A 19,123-nucleotide genomic window follows, 5' to 3' on the forward strand; every position below is an offset into this window, starting at 1 on the left:
GCTTAATGTCATCAAGTTGCGCCGGGCTAATTGTGGCGCTCGGCGCTTCCGGGAATCTCGCGGTTCCGCGACTAGGTGAAATGGCGGAGACAGCGGCGCCAGTGTGGCTTTGCGGCCCTGGCTTCGGGTGCAAGGCGCTGCGATGTCCCTCGGCCCCGTGCTCTGTACGAGATTTTATCTACCAACACTGCCAAGATCAGGTAAGGTTTGCGGTTCTTGGAAGGAAGGGGAAAGAGGTGAACAGAGGGCAGGATTGGGTGCGGGGATTGTCGGGAGCGCGTTATTTCTGTGAGGTTTTCAGTTTTTGAGGCTGAGGATTCCTCAGTTTTAAGGTGCTTCCAACTGATGCTGAAACCTTTCTTTGCTTTTGTTTTGTGGTAGTTTGTCTCACATAAAGGAGAAAACCCGATCGGTTCACAGGCGCTTAGTCTGGCCCTCTGTCTGGTTTAACAGAATTCCGTTAGGTACTCTTCATGCGTAAATGAGGCAGTTGGACCGAACGATTTTTAAGGCTCATTTTCTTACATTCACTCGGGTTATGTGACTGTCCACAGATAGCACAGCCCCGTTCACTCCAACCTAGAGAAGTATGTCATATCCAAACCTAGGCCAGAGGATGGTTGGAAAGGAAATGGATTCATCTGGTTACTGGTCGAGGCCAAGACTCATATATGTCCTGTCGAGGGCATCGTTTTTAGAGCCTGTCATTTAGATGTTTTCACTAATCATTTGATGCTCTTATTTGTTCAGGCATATTTTTGAAACCTATCATGGACTTCTAAAGTTACATATATGGTTTACTTAATTATCATGTAAGCAAACTTTTTACCAACTGTAAGATATTAAACCTGTTCAATTATTTACATAATTTGGTGGTCTCCCTGAATCTAATTTTAATGTTGGCACTTGATCTGGTACTGTTCTTCTTTATAATCACCCCTCCTTATCTGTACTTCCCTTGACTGTTTCTCTGCTTGTTATTTATAAGCTTAACACATTAACACTGCAGTTTAGATCAAATCTTTACTTGGACTGGTTCCGTGAAGAAGCAGTGTGTGTTTGCAAATAATATGGTTTCTCAGTTTCCCTATTTTTCTTTCTATACTGCAGTCCAGTTTAAAAACTGTCAGAACTGTTTTTACCATCTGAATAGGGAAATGTTTTCCAAAATAGTTGGATTTTAGTATCTCTGAAAATAACTCATGAGTACAGTTTTAAAATGACCCAAAACGAGACCAGAAAAAATAAGATCTTAATTATAAGGAATATTGGAAAAAATAATTTAAGACACAAGGAATATAAATGCATGGATTCAGTCATCTACTTAAAAAACGTGGCCATAATAGATAATGAACAGAAATACAAAACTTACAAAAGGGCATTTGATGAGATACTGGAACAAATAAAAATAGCTCAAGTGCATGTCTATGCTTTTAAAACAAAACTATTCTGACACATGATAAACTTGGTGTTAGCCTTCCCCGAGAAAGTGAAAAACAGACTATTCATCAAACAGTGCTATTCATCAGGCTAGAGTAACAGGCACAGATAAGACCAGCTGCAAAGTTAATAGGAAACAGTGTTTCTCCCAAGGACATGGTAAAGTGGTGAAATGTCATGACTCCCTTGAAAGTATCCTTTTTTCTTACTCTGTCAAACCTTACCTTGAAAATCATAGACTTTAAGAATAAACTCTGCTGTTTGAAGTTGTATCAGTAAGAATGAAGCATCCCACTCTTGCCTTGAGAATCTGAGTCTCTTTGATACAAAGAAGTGCTTTTCATTTACAGTCCAGGTGCAGAGCTTCAAATTAGGGATTTCTGGTCACAATATTCCACATTTATCTTAACTTTGTAGTTTCTAAGGAAAGAGGAGCTTGAATCTCCATCACAGTCTAGACCTGATGTTGACCTTTATACACACAGCCCTGCTTCATTGTGAGCCTCTCAAAATACTGTTTCATTTAAATTTTACCTAAAAATTCCACCCTTGCCCCAAGTCCTATAATAACTATCTTTTTATTTGTTGGTGAGACACCTCATGATTCCTCTGATATGCAGTTCCTCTTCATTGCAGTGGGTCAAGAAATTTGAGTTTGTTGGACTACAGGTTTGTCTCTGGTGACCTTGAACTGATTGACCTACGAAACATGTAATACTTTGTGCTTGAAATGCTTTATAATACACAAATGGTTAAAGACAGTTAAATTGATTCTAAATTTTCTTTGTTATTTTTTCGACTAGTGATTATTATTTGATAAGAATCTTAACAGGTAGAAAATGCAATTTTGTTAATCAGTTGTCTTGTTAAATAAGAAGTTCTGTTTGAAAATGAAGGATGGTGTATAATCTTTCTGTCTTCATGTTACAGTTTTAAAAAGTTATTTAGAATTGTAGGAATACCATACCCATTAGATATATAAAGTAGTTTTAAATTTCTAAATATCAAACATAGGAGGTGTATTACATGTCTCATTTAATTTTTACAACTCTTTAAAGTAAACAGTATTTTATAGACAAATACAGTCCTTTATGTTAATCACATCATGCGTGTAGCTTGAGCTCCTCTGCTCCTCTCTTCTGCTGTCATACTTGACTGGGAAAACTCCCTTCAGTTTAAATTCAGCTCTCCACCTATTTTCCCTGGCATTTGGGCAGTGACGGTGGTAGGGAAACTAATCACACAAACCAGTCTCACTGTAAATTCACAAATACCAACCATAGTGCTGCTTGGCAAATCTACTGTATTTCTCTAATCCAGAGTGGGCTTCCACTTGGTTGCAGGACTGTTAAGAATACTGATCCATGTAGCCCTTGGGCAGCTGGACAGAATCTCAGCCCATCTTTAGTACCTTTTATCATTTTCCCCAGAGTGTCATCCACACATTTTTCGTATATACTTTGGTGGGAAAAGAGTTGAGAAGCACTGCTCAGTTCATAACTGTCACTTTTTCAGGTTACTCTTTCCCATCTTCTCTCTTTAAATCTCCAATACTTCTTCCATCCCAGAGACCATACTTTATATTCATTGAGAAAGTGCAGGCAATGAGGAGAGTTTCGTCATGCTCACACCAGTGCCTTTACTTACCTGTGGTATAGTTAGACTTCTTATCTGTTACTGTGGATGAACTGTCATTATTTTACAAATAATTAGCTATTATCTTGCACTTTCTACAGTAATCCCTCTCCCTCACCTACTAAAAGACTTATTTTGGCATTAGTTTTCTCTCCTCTGCATTTCCCAGTGTTTTCTCTTTTTGCTGAATTGTTCCTACTAGTGGGCAAACATGAGCCCACATCCCCCCAGATATCACCTCATTTTCTCTGATTTTCTTTATAAAAAATAATCCTTAAACATGAAACTTTTTTTCCTTTAGAACCCACTCTAGTTAGGCTTTTTTGTTCCCATCACTCCGGTAGAACAGCTCTTTCTCATGCGTTCAGTGTCTTCTATGTTGCCATATCCAGTGATCAGTTTCCAGTTTTCATTTTGGTTGGCATGTCAGTGTCTTTGCACAACTGACTATTCCCTCCTTAATACACTTTTCTGACTTGCCCAAACATCACCCTCAGTTCTCTTCCACTTCACTGGCCTCTCCTTTCCTGTCTCTTTGGCTACTTCCCCCTCATCACCTTGATCTCTCGATCTTGGAGTGGTCCCTCTCTCATCTCTGGAGATTTTATCCATTCTCATAGCTCTCAGTACCATCAGTATGCTGATAACTTTCAAATGTAAATCTCCCGCCCAGACTTCTTTCCCCTTCCCCAAACTCCAGACTTATGTAGCTACCAGTCAGTCCACTTGGGATCTCTACTTGGCTGTCTAATAAACATCTCAAACTGAAAAATCCAAAATGAGACTAATTTTCTCCCTCAAACTTCCTTTTCCCATTAGTCAAACCAAATTTTTGGAATCACCTCAGATCTTCCTTTTGATGTTACTTCCCTCATCCAGAGCAATTAGCAAATCCTGTTGCCTTTACCTTCAGAGTATCCTCAGAATCTCACATTTCTCATCACCTCTGCCACTACTGCCCCAGTACAAATAGCCCTCATTTCTCATCTGGATTATCACAATAGCTTCTCAGTGATCTCTCTGCTTCTGTAGTCTTATTTTCAATTTAACGCTAGAGTAATCCTTTAAGTGTGTGACTCAGATCTCAATTTGTTCAAAACTACAATAGTTTTATTCAGAGTGACATCCAGAGTCCTTACAGTGGTTTTGAAGGCCTTATCGCTGCCCTTTTATGTACTTCATTGCAGCCACATTGGCTGCATTACTGTTCCTTGAATACTCAAATCTCATTCCTTTGCATTTGCTATTGCCTCTGTCTGGACTACTATTCCCCCAGGTAGCCACATGGATTGTTCTCTCACTTTCTTTAATTCTCTGCTTAAATGTCACTTGATCAGAGAGGCTTTCCTTGACTAACTATATATATTAAATAAATTACCACCACATCCATCCACATATCTTACCCTCTTTACCATGGGTATCACCACTTGACATAGTATATGATTTTTTGTTTGTTTGCTTTGTTTTTTGGGGGAGAAAGTAATTAGGTTTATTTATTTTTAATGGCAGTACTGGGGATTGAACCTAGGACTTCATGCACAATAAGCAGACACTCTACCACTGAGCCACACTCTCCCCTTGACATAGTATATGATTTGTTTGTTCATTATTTGTTTTCCTCCATAAGGCAGGATCTGTATTCACTGTGTTATTCACTGTAGTATTCCAGCATTTGAAAAGTACTTGGCAAATGGTAGGCACTTAGTATTTGCTGAATGAATGAATGGTCCCATTGAAATAGCTGTGTGACGTGGTTCAGAATGAATGTTCATAGTTTCCACTTAAGGAAGATACCAGTAATGCATTTTTCCTTTCTTTTGGTATTTAAATCTCTTCATTCTTGATGTTGCAGGTTTAGTGGTCAGCCTTCTAAGTTCCATGTAACTTTGGAAAATACTCCTCTGTTGTCTTATTTTATGACATCAGAAACTTATTTAGAAAGACTTACAATATTTATATTTTCTTGTTATTACTTGATGTGAGAATTTTTTTGAAATACATAGAATGGGTTTGGAGGAGTATACTTGGGCTTCTGCAGTGATTGGCTGGAACTCAGGGGGACACTGGCAGAAGAGATTAAGCACTGACTGCCAGCTGGTCCTAAAACTTACAGCTTATATAGGTATATTAAAAATTATACTTTGGTCTCTTTTCTTTCCCCTTCTTATCCCTACTTAATGTTTTTCAAGATGTATATTGTCACTTTTAAACTTGGGGCCACTCAGTGTTCAACTTGATGTTACCTGTTTTAAAAATAGAACCTCCAGAGTTACTGGATCTGAGCCCTGCATAATCTACCTTGACTCTTATTCCCTATTAGAGAAGGAGAAAGAGCAGTTTTAATTTTCACTCAAGAGATGGGAAGTTCTTCTGTATATCATGACTAGGTATTTAGGAACAAATCATACCTAGAATACATCATATGAAATGACTTTTTTCTTTTAGTAGTTTTTATTTTTTTCCTCAACACATATTAATTGAATGCACACTATCTCCTTGTAACTGGAGTAATAGAAACATAAGCTAGGTCCCTTCCTTCAAGAAACTTTAGTGTCTCCTAAACAGCATTGAAAGAACCCCAACTTGTCTCTAGGATGTTCCAGTGGAATACTTCTTTGTGAAATGCAACGGATTACTCGTTAACACCAGTGACACAGTGCAGCATGGGGCTGTTTATAGTTTGGAACCCAGACTTCGTGGTGGAAAAGGAGGTAGGATATTATGTTGACGGCTTAGTCAACGTCTGCATTCTTTACATTAATACATTAATTAATACATTAGGCATTCTTTAGCCATATGTATTAAATTAACAAACTCCTTGGTCTCTGTAGTCTACTAGCCTTGATTTGCCTTATGAAAGTCTTTGTTTACTTACCTAATTTTGAATATTTTTCTCTTTTAGTCTTTTTGAGGAAGATGCTGTATGATATAATTCCCACCTTCTCTCGGCAGATAGCTCTTAGGCACCCTAGGCTCTCCGACTCTGGGGAGGATTAGATAAAGAGAGGTGATCATTACTCTGTCCAATTTCCTGACGAATGCCAAAACAATCAAATCTTTCTACTTTTTTCAGGATTTTTGTCTATTTATTGTAGTTCCAAGGGAGATCTACAGTCACTTTATGAAATACAAGTATTTATAGATTGAGGTAGATTAAAGTCCTCGCTGTAGTAACTTGTCTAAAGGAGGGGAAAAGAGCGAAAAGTAAATATGAACAGTTCTTGGTGTTTCTCCTGATGCACTAGCATATAACAAAATCTACAGTGATTTGGTTTGGTTTCAAAGAGCCAACATCTCAGATTACAATCATCCTACCATTTGAAATTGTGTCAATAAGAATGAAGCTTGTCATTGTCAGTGAGTAACAGCCTAAAATTGCCTCTCCTTTTAAACTCATTTCAAAATCTCACCATATAATTTTTAAAATCCTTTATCTTGGAATCTTGGGATCTCTGGCACTAGATAAAGCCCTCTAAAATACCCCAGTGATGCAGGTACAATATTGCCGAAATATAAGACAAATTGCGAAAGGCATGAGATTGATCAACTTTATCAAGGTTATCAACTCTCTTACCTTTGCTACCTGCTTTAGAATCTCGGTGTACATTCTCTTTAAAACAAAAAAGAAAGTAGAGGTCACCTTTAATCTAGTGATATAGTACTATTTTCATAAATTCAGCTTTTACCTATCCTTGAACACTTTTTAACCTACTTTCTCCAAATATATTTGCTCAGGTTTTGGCTCTATGCTCCGAGCACTTGGTGCTCAGATTGAGAAGACCACCAATCGAGAAGCTTGCCGGGATCTCAGTGGAAGGAGACTACGAGATGTCAATCATGAAAAAGCGTAAGATGCTCACCTGTTGTTTTTTGTTTTTTGTTTTTTAAGAGAGAAACGTACTTTTCTGTCATTAGTGATTATATTCATGCCATGCATATCGGCATTGTAAACTTGAAATACTTATGGTCTAATTTACTGTTTTCAGATTTGATTTTCCCCTTATTTAGTAATTGTATCTTCGGGTTTTAATCAAGTCTGTAACAGTGTGCTAGTAGTAAGCATGGCACACCTTTTGAGGAAATATCACAGTATGAACAAGAATGCATTAATTTGTCTGGGTGGGACGGTTTATTTATATAAAAGCACGTGTGTATAATATATCCATTCAGATATATCTCTTCTCTCCCATTGCTAGAATGGCTGAATGGGTAAAACAACAAGCTGAGCGAGAGGCTGAAAAGGAGCAGAAACGCCTGGAACGCCTGCAGCGGAAGCTTGCAGAACCCAGGCACTGCTTCACCAGCCCCGACTACCAGCAGCAGTGCCATGAGATGGCTGAGCGACTGGAGGATTCCGTCCTCAAAGGTGAGAATGAGTGTTCCTTAGTGCCATCAGCAGGCACCGCTGAAGCCAGCTGTTCCAGGCTGTTCCACACTGCACACAAAGAACAGTTGTTAAGCCTTTTTTGGGTTACAGACCTCTGAGGAGCTGATGAAAGCTGTGGAATTTCTCGCCTCAATAATGAACACAGTATACCTTACAACCCAGGGGAAAAACTCACACACTCACGCATTTGACATAGTTGACCTCTGAGCTCTGTGGGCTCTAGGGCCCTAGGTAAGAACATTTTTTATGCTTCAAGGGGATAAGGTGAGTCTTCAGGCAGTGTCTATATGGCAACATATTTGCTTCCAGTTTAAGGTCACTTTTTTTTTTTTAGTGGTTTTTAGTGAGAATTATTGTCATTAACTTTTACATTTTTAGCATCCAGAGCATTTTGCTAGGGCTATTGTGCATATAGTTGAATAAGAAGGATCAAAAGAGTTTTGACATAACGGGGGGGAAAGTCAAATGTATGCAAATAATGAGCACAAGGGGGATGAATCATTAAGTTTGGAGAAGGCTAGGTGTGAACCTGCCAGCCTCAAAGTTACAAATTGGACATGGTGCTTTAAAAATCTGGCTCAAGAACCAGATTGCTTATTATTTTAAATCTGTAAATTTGAGATTAATTTCATTTTAAACATATTAAATTTTGGTATGTTAAGAAGTTTAAACCTGGAGCTTTAGATTGCAACTCTTTTTGCAGTCCAGATTATTTATAATTTCTCTAATTAAACTTAGTCCTGATACTAGAAACTGAGTTGTTAAAATTTCTGGTTAGGTATGCAGGCCACCTCCAGCAAGATGGTATCGGCAGAAATTGGTGAGAGTCGGAAACGGCCTAACAAACCAGAAACAGACAGAGGAGCCAGCGCAGGGAAAAGGAAATGCTTTTGGTAAGTGTGTTCATTTTTATTTCAAATAGATGTTTGAAGACTGAAGGGGGAAAAAAACCCCATTTTTCCTTGTGTTTATATCTCTGGAATATCTTGTTCAGAAACTTACGTACTATATTTCTTTCTTGTCTATTTGATGTAAACACACTTTTAAGTAATGTTTGTTGGAAGCCAAGAAATTTTCTGGAGTGCTTCAGTTCAGGTTTCAATGATTCTCACATTGTACACATTAGTAATGGTTTCTGCTTTGAATGCCACCAACAGAATTTAAATGAAATATTTTTCCTTACAGTGAAAAATCACATAAAAATAGCTTTATACCTGAATTACTATTTGGTATTGAAAGAGTTAACTTTCAGAAATTCCAGGTGGAAACCATGACTTTACTTTCCAGGTTGTTGTGTTTTCTCTGTGTTTTTTCACGGTCATCACTGAGGTCTTTGGTCACTTTGCCAGACCTCTTCTGACCACTTTTGCGCTTGTGGCTGAAAAGCACAATACTTTTTATTATCTTCTCATAGTTCTCCTGCCCTTCCCAGTTGGTCTTCTGGTTACCAGCTCAGTTCCTTTGGGCTAAGTTCTAGAAAATGGTAAGTCCAAATGGATCTTGGCTTCCTTGTTGGCCTCCCCTTTGGGAATAGAAAGATAATTATTAACCAAACACCGTGTAACTCTTTGAGTCCAGCATAGAATTTTTTGTGTTCTTTCTGAAATGGGAATTAAATATTCCTGAGAGAAAAGGTAGTGGTATTATCTGTGGACTTTTTTTAAAGCCAGGTTTGTTGAGGTATAATTTATGTATAGTAAAATTTACCCTTTTTGAACAGTTCTGCAAGTTTTGAAAAATGTACAATTTGTAGTCATATAGCCACCACCAAAATCAAGATACAGAGTATTTTCCATCACCCTAAGAAGTTCCCGATTATACCTTTGGAGTTAATTTCCTTCCTTCACCTCCACCCCTGGCAACCACTAATCACTGGTGTGATATTTGTTCCTATGGTTTTGTCTTTTGAGTCTGCTTCGTTCACTTAGCATAATGCTTTTGAGACCATTGATGGTATTAAATGTATCAGTAGTGCAGTCCTTTCTATTGCCAAGTATTATTACGTGATACGGCTGTACCACAATTTGTTTATCCATTCTCCAGTTTTTAGACATTTGGGTAGTTTCCAGTTTTGGGTGATTATGAATAAAACATAGAATTTTCTTCTAATTGTTTATTATTTTACCTAATTTTCAACCGTTGACATTCATACAATATAGGGGAAAAAAGCTTTAAGCAAAATTAATTTGTTTGAAGAGATTCACAACTTTAAAAAAGAGATCCTTTGGCTCTTTGGGATGTTGGTTCCAGTCTTGCTGAATTTTTCTTTTCCTTCTGTTTATACCTCTGGAACTCACTCTCCATCTCAAGCTAGCAGATACTTTTATTCAGAGTCTGTTTCCTGGACAAACTGCAACTCTTTTTTTTTTTTAAAGTAAAACATACAAATGATGTCAGACCTTTCTGTTGCTTCTGGTAGGTTGGGCATGGAAGGACTAGAGGCTGCAGAGGGGTCCAGCTCTGAGAGCTCAGATGATGACAGTCAAGAAACACCTACTACTTCAGGAATGAGCTTTCATGTTTCCAGAAATAGCAGAGATGGTGTTGAGATGGCAGCTGAGTTTCCTAGTAGTTCTCAGCCGGCAAGAGTATTGAGGACAGACACTAGATCACCAGAAAAGTTATACATCCCAGTGACTGATTCTGGGAACAATATTTCAGAAGACTTGTGTGCTGAGCTGGGAGAGGCATCTACCAAGGAGTGTATGGAAAGGAAGATGGCTGAAGAAACAGAGAAATCCCAGGAGAAAAAGGAGTCAGAGAGTAAAAAACCCACAGAAAAGGAATCAGCTGGAACTGGCCTGAGTAAGGAGAAAGAGACAAAAGAAATGACTGATGGGGAAAGAGCTGCCAAGGTAGCACCTGGAGAAGATAGGAAAAACATTCCTGTTGCCAAATTGGAAGAAGGCCAGTCAGGAAACACAGTAAGTAAATTTCGGGGGTGTTGACGTCTAGAGCCAAATCAGCTTAATCTCTGCAATAAGTCATTGAAATGAAAAATGTGCTTTTTCCCATCAACTGCTTAGTGGAAAGACTTGTTTAATAATCAGAAATATAGATGTTGGTGAAGCTTTCCATGTCCCTCCAAAATTCCTTAGTTGTTTCTTTCTTGTGTTTTTTTAAGCTCTGGAATTGGTATTGTTTTGCCACTAGGTGGTGTCCTTGGTTCCATATTTCATCAATTCTAAAGTGCACGTTTTTCACATTTTAATATCTCTGAATTTGGATATATATCATGTTATAGTTTAACTGGTATTGTTTATTCTTTCTTAATAACGCATGCAATGGTAAAGCATATTATGATGGATGGCATTTTAGATTTGATGAAATGTGCTCATTTTCCTATCACTAAATTTCTAGTTATTCAGTTTTTCTTTCTCATGTGAGTTATCATTTCAACACAGTTGTCACTTGGATGTGAAGATCTTTCCTGTGGAAGAGGAGCAGCTCCTTCTTAATTTATCATTAAATCTTAAGCCCCACATTCAGCCTTTTAAAAATTTATTTTGATGATACATGCTTTCCTTTAAATGGTTGATTATTTGCTATCGTCAGTGGACTGACTTTCAGCAAAAATCTATAATGCTTACTCTTTGATCTAATGATTTGCTTTTTTAGGATAGATGAGACCTGAACTATTTGGTTTCTTTTGATAAACACCAAAGTCTATCATTATTTGTTTAACTGACACCTTCCCTACCCCCAGTAAGTAAGCAGAAATGCATATATTGCTTTTTCTAGGGAAGATAGTGAAATTTCTTATGCTAAGGGCTTTAAATTGATCCTCATACTATCTCTGGAGTTATAAGCACATAGCTTTTATGTTACTTGTATATGTCAGGTGTTTATCTTGACCAAAGTCTTGGAAAATGAATAAAGGAAAATAGAACTTAACGTGACTTTAAATCTTTGAGCTTTTAACTGTGGAAGTTTTGTTCTCAGTATTGTAGAGTAGCTGTTGTATTTACAAGAACCATGTGCAACCATGTGTGATCCTCTAAAGACACATAGGTGGTGGCTTCAGATTTAGCCATAAATAATGAAGCCAAGATTCACTCCAGAAATCTAACAAAATGGCCTTTGGAAAAAAAAAAGAAGAAGAAGAAGAAGAAGAAAGATCAACTGCCCCAAAGTATCTGTCCCTAGAACTCTTCAATATTTTAAAAAAGCAACTTACTGTGAGAGAAAATTATTGTCCTTTGAATATGTTTTAAAAACAAGAAAACCCTAAATGTGAAAACTCATTCTTTGCAGAGCATCCATCATTAGAAGTATTTAGTTTTGTCTTAAAGGCTGTAATGGTACTTGGTGGGTAGAGCAGTTGCAGGTCTTTTGAACGGCATTTAAATTTGTCAAGTGATGTAAGTGAGAGTCACTCACTTTGACAGTCACTCTTAATTATTTGATTAGAATAGAAAGCTTAAGATTATGGAATTAATAGATTGACAGCCATAGGAATCTCACTAAAACTGAGCTGTATAGGGTGCTGCTCTTTTCTCTGGTCATAGTGTTGGAGGTAGGCTGGGTATATTTTGCTGTTTGAATTTTTACTGGGAAAATCAAAAAAGAGGAGTAATATTAAGAATCTGGGAAACCTGTAACTTCTGTTACTGTTCTGAATACTTGTTTCTAAATATAAAGATATAAAATTAATGTTTATTAATTATGTGTATTGAGAACATGTGTAGAATAACAGATGATTATTAACAATCAGTCACAAGATATGGCAAATTAAATGAAAATCCTTGAAAGATAGAATGTAGATGACAATTGAAAGTTTTATTTAGAGGAAGAGACCTATTTCAAATATTTCTTTTTCTTTTTCTCAGGGTATCGGTCAAGAAACTGTGGATTTACTGGCATTCAGCTCTGTTGCAGAATTGGAGTTGCTGGGTTTGGAGAAGCTCAAGTGTGAACTCATGGCTCTGGGGCTGAAGTGTGGGGGCACTCTCCAGGAGCGGGCGGCCAGGCTCTTCTCTGTCAGAGGAATGGCAAAGGAGCAGATAGACCCAGCTTTATTTGCCAAGCCTTTGAAAGGGAAGAAGAAGTGAATTTCATCAGCGCTGATTTCCTGTTTCTTTATAGTCTAGCACTTCTAACCTGCATAATGTTGACTCTTGGACATTGTTCCTATTGATATTAAAGGTGACTTTTTAATAACTCAGTTCTTAACAATCCTCTTTTTCATTGTTAGATTAATAGAGTTAATGTGTAAAACCATCTGGGCGTGGTGTTTTCTTTGTGGGAAGTTTTTTTATAACTAATTTCTTTAATAAATATAGGGCTTTTCAGAGTCTGGGTTTCATCTTGTGTCACTTAGGTAAGTTATATTTTCAAAGAATTTATCTACTTGGCCCAGTTATCAGATCTGTGTTCATAAAGTTATTCAGAAGTCTTTTCTATCCTTTTAAAAAGACATCAGTAAGAGTTGTGGTGATAACTTCTTTTTCAATCTGATACTGATAATTTCTGTTTTCTCTTTCTTGATCAACAGTCTAGCTAGGAGCTTATTGTTTTGCTGACAGTGATTTTCAAAGAGCCAACTTTTGCCTTATTGACTTTTCTTAACTGCTTTTAATTTCATTGATTTCTGCTTTTTATCATTTCCTTTCTTCTACTTAGCTTGAGTTTACTTTGCTCTTTTCTCTACCTTCTTACAGTAAGCCCTAGGTCATTGATTTTAGACTTTTGTCCTAGTAATAATATTTAAGTTATATATATATAATATATATATAATATTTAAAGTTTTTCTTTAAGTACTGTTTTAGCTGCATCTCAGAAATTTGAATATGTTGTATTTTATTATCACTCAATTTTGAGTATTTTCTAATTTTCGTATGAATTCCTTAACCCATGAATTCTCTATAAGTATGTTGTCTAATTAGCTTTTTTTTTTACTTTTTTTATTGAGTAATAGTCATTTTACAATGTTGTGTCAAATTCTAATGTATAATTAGCAATTTTAAAAATCCAATCTATTTAAACAAACAAAAAAAACCCTGAAACAGTTCACTCATTTCTCCCACCCTATACCCCCTGCCTATGACAATCATTAATCAGTTCTATGAATCTATAATCTTTGGGGGCGTGTTTTGTTTTAATTTAAAAAATTTTTTTAGATTCCACATATAAGAGAGGTCATACAGTATTTGTCTTTATCTGACTTACTTCACTTAGCATAATGCCCTCAAGGTCCATTCATGTTGTTGCAAATGACAAGGTTTAATTCTTTGCTATGGCTCAGGAATATTCCATTGTATATGTTTGCCACATCTTCATTCATCCATCATCCATCAATGGACACTTAGATTGTTTTTATATCTTGGCTATAATAAATAATACTGCTGTGAACATGAGATGCATGTATCTTTTTGAGTTAATGTTTTAATTTTCTTCAGATAAATACCTAGAAGTGGAATTGCTGGATTATATGGTAGTTCTATTTTTAATTTTTTGAGAAACCTTCATACTGTTTTCCATAGTGGCTGCACCAATTTACATTGCCACCAGCAGTGCACAAGGGTTCCCTTTTCTCCATATCCTTGCCAACACTTGTTAATTCTAGTCTTTATGATAACAGCCATTCTAATAGGTGTCAGGTGATATCTCACTGTGGTTTTGATTTGTGTTCCCCTGATTATTAATGATGCAGAGCATCTTTTCATGTACCTGTTGGCCATCCGTATGTCTTTGGAAAAATGTATTCAGATCTTCTGCCCATTTTCTAATTGGAGTGTTTGGTGTTTTGCTGTTGAGTTATATGAGTTCTTTATATACTTCTCCCATTCAATAGGGTGACTTTTCATTTTGTTGGTCATTTCTTTTGCTATGCAGAAGCTTTTTAGTTTGATTATAGTCCCACTTACTTATTTTTGCTTCTGTTGCTTTTACTTTTGATGTCAAAGAATCATTACCAAGACCTATGTCACAGAGCTTATCACTGTTTTTTCCTAGAAGTTTTATGGTTTCAGGTCTTATGTTCAAGTCTCTAATCCATTTGAGTTAATTTTTGTGTATGGTGAAAGAGAGCAAATGTTTGTTTTTTCTGCTAAATATTTTATTGTTACTTATTTCTACTTTTAATTCCGTTGTGGTCAGAAAATATCCTTCTTACACTTTTCAGTCCTTTTAATTTTCTTGAGACTTGTATATAACGACACAGTGTATGATCTGTCTAGCTGAATGTTGCATGTAAACTTGAAAAAGTGGCCTTAGAATCCTTGTCTGCTCGTTCTAACACTTGGATCATCTCAGGCTCAGTCTTTGTTGATTCTCTTGAGAACAGGTCTCATTTTCGTGGTTCTTCACAGGTCAGATAGTTTTCGGTTGTATCTTAGACATGGTAAGTGATGTTACAGAGATTCTGGATTCTGTTATATGCTTTCAAGAGTATTGTTCTTTTTTTGTTTGTTTCCTTTTAGCAGGCACCTAACTTAGCTGTACTCAAACTCTATACAGTCATCCCAGGTGGACAGCACCTCATATCTCAGTTGCTGCTTGTAATCTGCCCTGTGCTTGTGTGGGTCAGAGGGCAGAGTTTATACAGACAGAATTTAGGGCTTACTGTACATTGGCTCTGCCTTCCAGGACCTACTCCCTTACTTTCCTGCAGCTGTGATTTCTCTGAATTCTTTTCAGCAAGACTCTGCAGTTTTTCCATCAGAGTTGTAGCTGCCTGGCATGGCGTAGAGTAGGACCTAAAAACTAAAAATGGGAGACTTTCCCGGTGCTGTTCCTTTCCTCCAAGGGTAAACTCCCTTCAAGTATCTGCCTACTTCTGGTCATTCTCCAGTGTATTCAGATAGTTGTTTTTTATATTTTGTCCAAAGTTTATACTTACTAATTATAGTATGATTGGTCCAAAAGAAGATGCTCAGCCACATTAGAAGCAAAACCTCTGGGTTTTTTTGTTTTGCTTTGTGGGTCCTTGCCACAGGCTGTGAAAGAATTCAGGCAGCAGAGGCAGAGGGACAAATTGAATAGCCACTTTATTGCTCAGAAGAGGAAAAGGAAAGAAAGTGCTTGAGCAAGGAAAAGGTGTTCTATTGGGAAGCCAAGATGGCCAGTAGAGACAGCTCCAGGAGCCTTTAGTATTGCATTAAAAATATGTATGTGCGTGTATATATATATATATATATATGCTGCCTGCAGGCAAAGAGACCTTGACTGGCAAAGTAAAAAGACCATAATTCTGCAATTGCTCCTTTCTTGTAGCCTTAAAGGCTGGAAGTAAGGAGGTTCACAGTGAACAGAGACTGACCATTTTGCCATCATTATATATGGCTGTAGTTTGTCCAGCTCTCACTGGTCCACTTTTAGGGGTGTTAATGGGCTTCTGCTGGGGTCCATTTCAGTAGCTTACACGTTTTTCCCCCAGCTTAATTTGAGAAATAATTGACATATGTCACTGTATAAGTTTAAGGTATACAGCATGATGGTTTGACTTACATATATTGTAAAGTGATTATCACAATAGGTTCCGCTAACACCCATCTTCATATATATGTACACACACACAATAAAGGGGGAAAATAATTTCTCCTTGTGATGAGAACTCAGGATTTATTCTCAGCAACTTTCCTACGTACTACACAGCAGTGTTGGCTATAGTCGTCATGTCGTATATTCCATCCCTAGTACTTGTTTATCTTATAACTGGAATTTTATACCTTTTGACCATCTCCTTCTGCGACCCCACCATCTGCCTCTGGTACCCACAAGTTTGATCTCTCTTTTTTTTAAAATAAAATTGATTTTTTTTTAAGATTCCACGTATAAGTGACCTCATACAGGATTTGTCTTTCTCTGACTTATTTCACTTACTTGCTCACACTTTGATTTGGAGGTAGCAGCCTTTCTCTTTCCTCCATTTCTGGTACTTCCTTGTTACATTTTTTTGGTCACTTCAGTGGAAGTTTGCAAGAGGAAACTAAATATAGCTGCTCAGATTACTGTCTTGAACCAGCACCTGTTAGTGGATTTTCAAGATTAAAAGTGCCCACCAGAAAGTCCAGGAATTTAACAGCAGGTATTAACAACTCTAGGCTGGTTCTGATCAAAATCAGGAAGGAACTGACTTGATGCCACTCCTTGTATATCTGAACATGAGAAAGAGTATGGTGGAATCCTGGTGGCACTGTGTCACAAAGGTCCTCGCTCTAAACCATCAACCTGTTTCTGGGGAGAAGTCTAATTGAGGCAAGGAATCAGGAGTAGTAAGGAAAAGTAGTAAGGAATTAGGAATGTAGACAAATACTCAGTGAAATTGGGCATTCAATACTGAGAAGGACCCTGGTGCTGGATACCTCAGTTTACCAAGTAGAACATTTGGTACACTTCGTGGTTTAGCATAGAAATGACAACTAGTCTAGGAAGGCGTGTCATATCTCTGCCTGTTGAGGTTCTGCTCATCTTTCAAGACAGCTCATGTTACCTCCTCCAACTGTGAGTTTTTGTGAACAGAAACAGTGGACGGATTATGGAGTTTTCTGCAGATCTATAGTTTCCAAACACTGCTAAGTGTGCACGTCTATCAGTAAAACATCTGGAGGTGCGCCCTGCACATCCTGTCACTCACCTATTTAGAGCCCTCCATTTGGTTCCGATCTGCCTCTGAATAAAAGCCCTTACTTAGAATGGGCTGCAAGCTCTTCACAGTCGACACCCTTGCCCCTCTCTGACCTCATCTACTCTCTGCCTCACTCCACCTCAGCCAAGGTGGCCTCCTTGTTGTTCCTTGAACAAATCCACATACCAGGCACTCTGCTTCCAGAGCTCTGCACCAACTGTTCCCTCTGCCTGGAACATTCTCCAGATGTCTGCAGGTGTGGCTCCCTCACTTCTCTGATTTAAAATGGCAATTACCCTTCCCCACACACAGCCCAATTTTTCTTTCCTGCCTATTCTTTTTCATACTACCAATTTCATACTATTTATTTTACTTACTTACTAAATGTCCCCCCCTCCTTCCCTTCCTCCCCCATACAGATAAGCTCCTTTAAGGCAGAGATTTTTATGTTTTCTTAGTGCCTGTTACATAGAAGCTGCTCAAAAAATATTTATTGAATGAATGTACTACTGTCCTAATAGGATGTATTGTACAAAACAATAAATACAATTCTGAATATATTCACCATCCAACTGTGGCACATTCTATGGTGTGCATTTGAAACCTTTGCTTGTAGATGTGAAGTGCCTTCTAAGGTTATTGAGAAAAGTGGAACTGAATGTTTTGCCAAAATAAAATCTGAAAGCAATTGAAGTACGGACAGGAATGACAACCCTACAGAAAGGGATTCTGTTGCTGGCAGCCTGCCAAGCAAAAAAAAGCAACCAATTTCTGTGAAGAAGAGACTCCGCCTGTTGCCAGTAGAGGGTGCTGGACACTAGCAAACGTGAGCAGAAGCAGGGGCAGGATGGGAGCCTGCTTAGAGGTAAGGTGACAGACTCAGCGGCAGACAGATGGTCAGGTGCAGCTGGCCTGGATTTGGCCAAGATCTGTCCTTTCTGATTCTAGAGTTCCCGTATTTCACTTCAGCTTTCACTCTCCCAGATATGAATAAATCATTTACGGGCTTACTAAACATCCCGTACAATCACTTCTCTCCCCAACAAATGACACTTTCCTAACCATTTGATGTTTTCTGCGGGAGGAATTGAAGTATCCTTGTGTAACAATTGCTTTATTTTTGTGTAATTTTTAAAAATGGGGGGAGGGATATAGCTAAATTTTGTACAGCTCTGACATTGACTTCTGCCCCATCTCAGGTCACGTTAGTGGGAACTGTGTGCAGGGATGCGATGCTTCAGCCCGTACTCCTGCCCCTCATTGCCCTGAGACCAGCCAGCAAAAGAGGCCTTGGCCCAGAGTCAGCGTCCCATCCTGAAACACAGAGACACAAGGAAGTATGCTGTCTTCTCTTCTTTCCCTCTCGTCTCTGCAGACAGATTGTGGATAGGGGAGGGTATAGTGGTAGAGCGAGAAACCAGGTTAAGGGGTGGGGAGGACAAAATCCCAGCCTCTGCCCTGGAAAATGAGAGAAAAGTAGCTGCTTTTGTTTGAAGTCAATCCCCAAGTCACCCTAAGTGAGCATCGAGGCAGAGGGGGTTCCTCAGAAATGCCTCTTCCTCCCCTCCATTCACTTGGTGGAATTTGGGAGGCTCCTGGAACTGCCTGGAAATCCTGGATGGGTGCAGCCAGGCATGAGGAGGGGATTCCATCTGCCAGGCCCCTGGGGAGCTGGCAGGTCTGTGGAGCTGCCACAACATGCCTGGGAGTCCAGGGGACTGTGTTCCGGGGCTCCTTGAAGGCAGTAATAGGCCAAGGCTCCAATTCTGTCTTTGTCTAAATAGGCCAAGTGTGCACGTCGACTGGCATCACCACAGGCAATACCAGACCTCTGACTTAGAAAACTTAGAATTTATTTGAGTAAAATATTATCTCTTTGTATATTGGAATTCTACTTAAGATTCTATTTATAAAGATAGAGTTTATCAATAAAACAATTTTGAAATTGCCTGCATGCTGAAACAGGCTGGGCTTGGAGACTAGCAGTAAACTTATTTGTGGGTTTTAAAATCTTATTGTTGAAAAAAGGTTATTTTGTTTTCAATACAACAGTGTTAAAGGCAATTCTGAAAATTAAAACATATGAAATACTA

General features: G+C 38.2%; 2 protein-coding genes across 2 annotated transcripts in view; both read left to right on the forward strand.

The window, feature by feature from the left end:
- The first annotated feature begins 9 nt into the window (after positions 1 to 9).
- SDE2 (SDE2 telomere maintenance homolog) lies at positions 10 to 12,755 on the forward strand. Its single transcript, XM_006188122.3, has 7 exons — positions 10 to 200; positions 5,669 to 5,786; positions 6,811 to 6,922; positions 7,272 to 7,441; positions 8,241 to 8,355; positions 9,882 to 10,386; positions 12,292 to 12,755. The coding sequence occupies exons 1-7, from the start codon at positions 81 to 83 to the stop codon at positions 12,511 to 12,513; spliced, it is 1,362 nt and encodes a 453-aa protein (XP_006188184.1). The 5' UTR covers positions 10 to 80; the 3' UTR covers positions 12,514 to 12,755.
- A 1,512-nt stretch (positions 12,756 to 14,267) lies between these two features.
- Positions 14,268 to 19,123, forward strand: part of LOC102510705 (left-right determination factor 2) — a 29,455-nt gene continuing 24,599 nt past the window's right edge. Inside the window, exon 1 of the mRNA XM_032466591.1 lies at positions 14,268 to 18,367. The gene's annotated coding sequence lies outside the window, so the exon portion shown is untranslated. The remainder of the gene's footprint in view (positions 18,368 to 19,123) is intronic.

The sequence above is a fragment of the Camelus ferus genome, chromosome 23, assembly GCF_009834535.1.
Source record: "Camelus ferus isolate YT-003-E chromosome 23, BCGSAC_Cfer_1.0, whole genome shotgun sequence".
Lineage (NCBI taxonomy): Eukaryota > Metazoa > Chordata > Mammalia > Artiodactyla > Camelidae > Camelus > Camelus ferus.

Excerpts from the sequence above, each read along its gene's own strand:
- SDE2 (XM_006188122.3), top strand. The coding sequence starts at position 81 with ATGGCGGAGACAGCGGCGCCAGTGTGGCTTTGCGGCCCTGGCTTCGGG. Across the intron at positions 8,356-9,881 it reads GGGAAAAGGAAATGCTTTTG|GTTGGGCATGGAAGGACTAG; the intron begins GTAAGTGTGTTC and ends TGCTTCTGGTAG. Across the intron at positions 10,387-12,291 it reads AAGGCCAGTCAGGAAACACA|GGTATCGGTCAAGAAACTGT; the intron begins GTAAGTAAATTT and ends TCTTTTTCTCAG.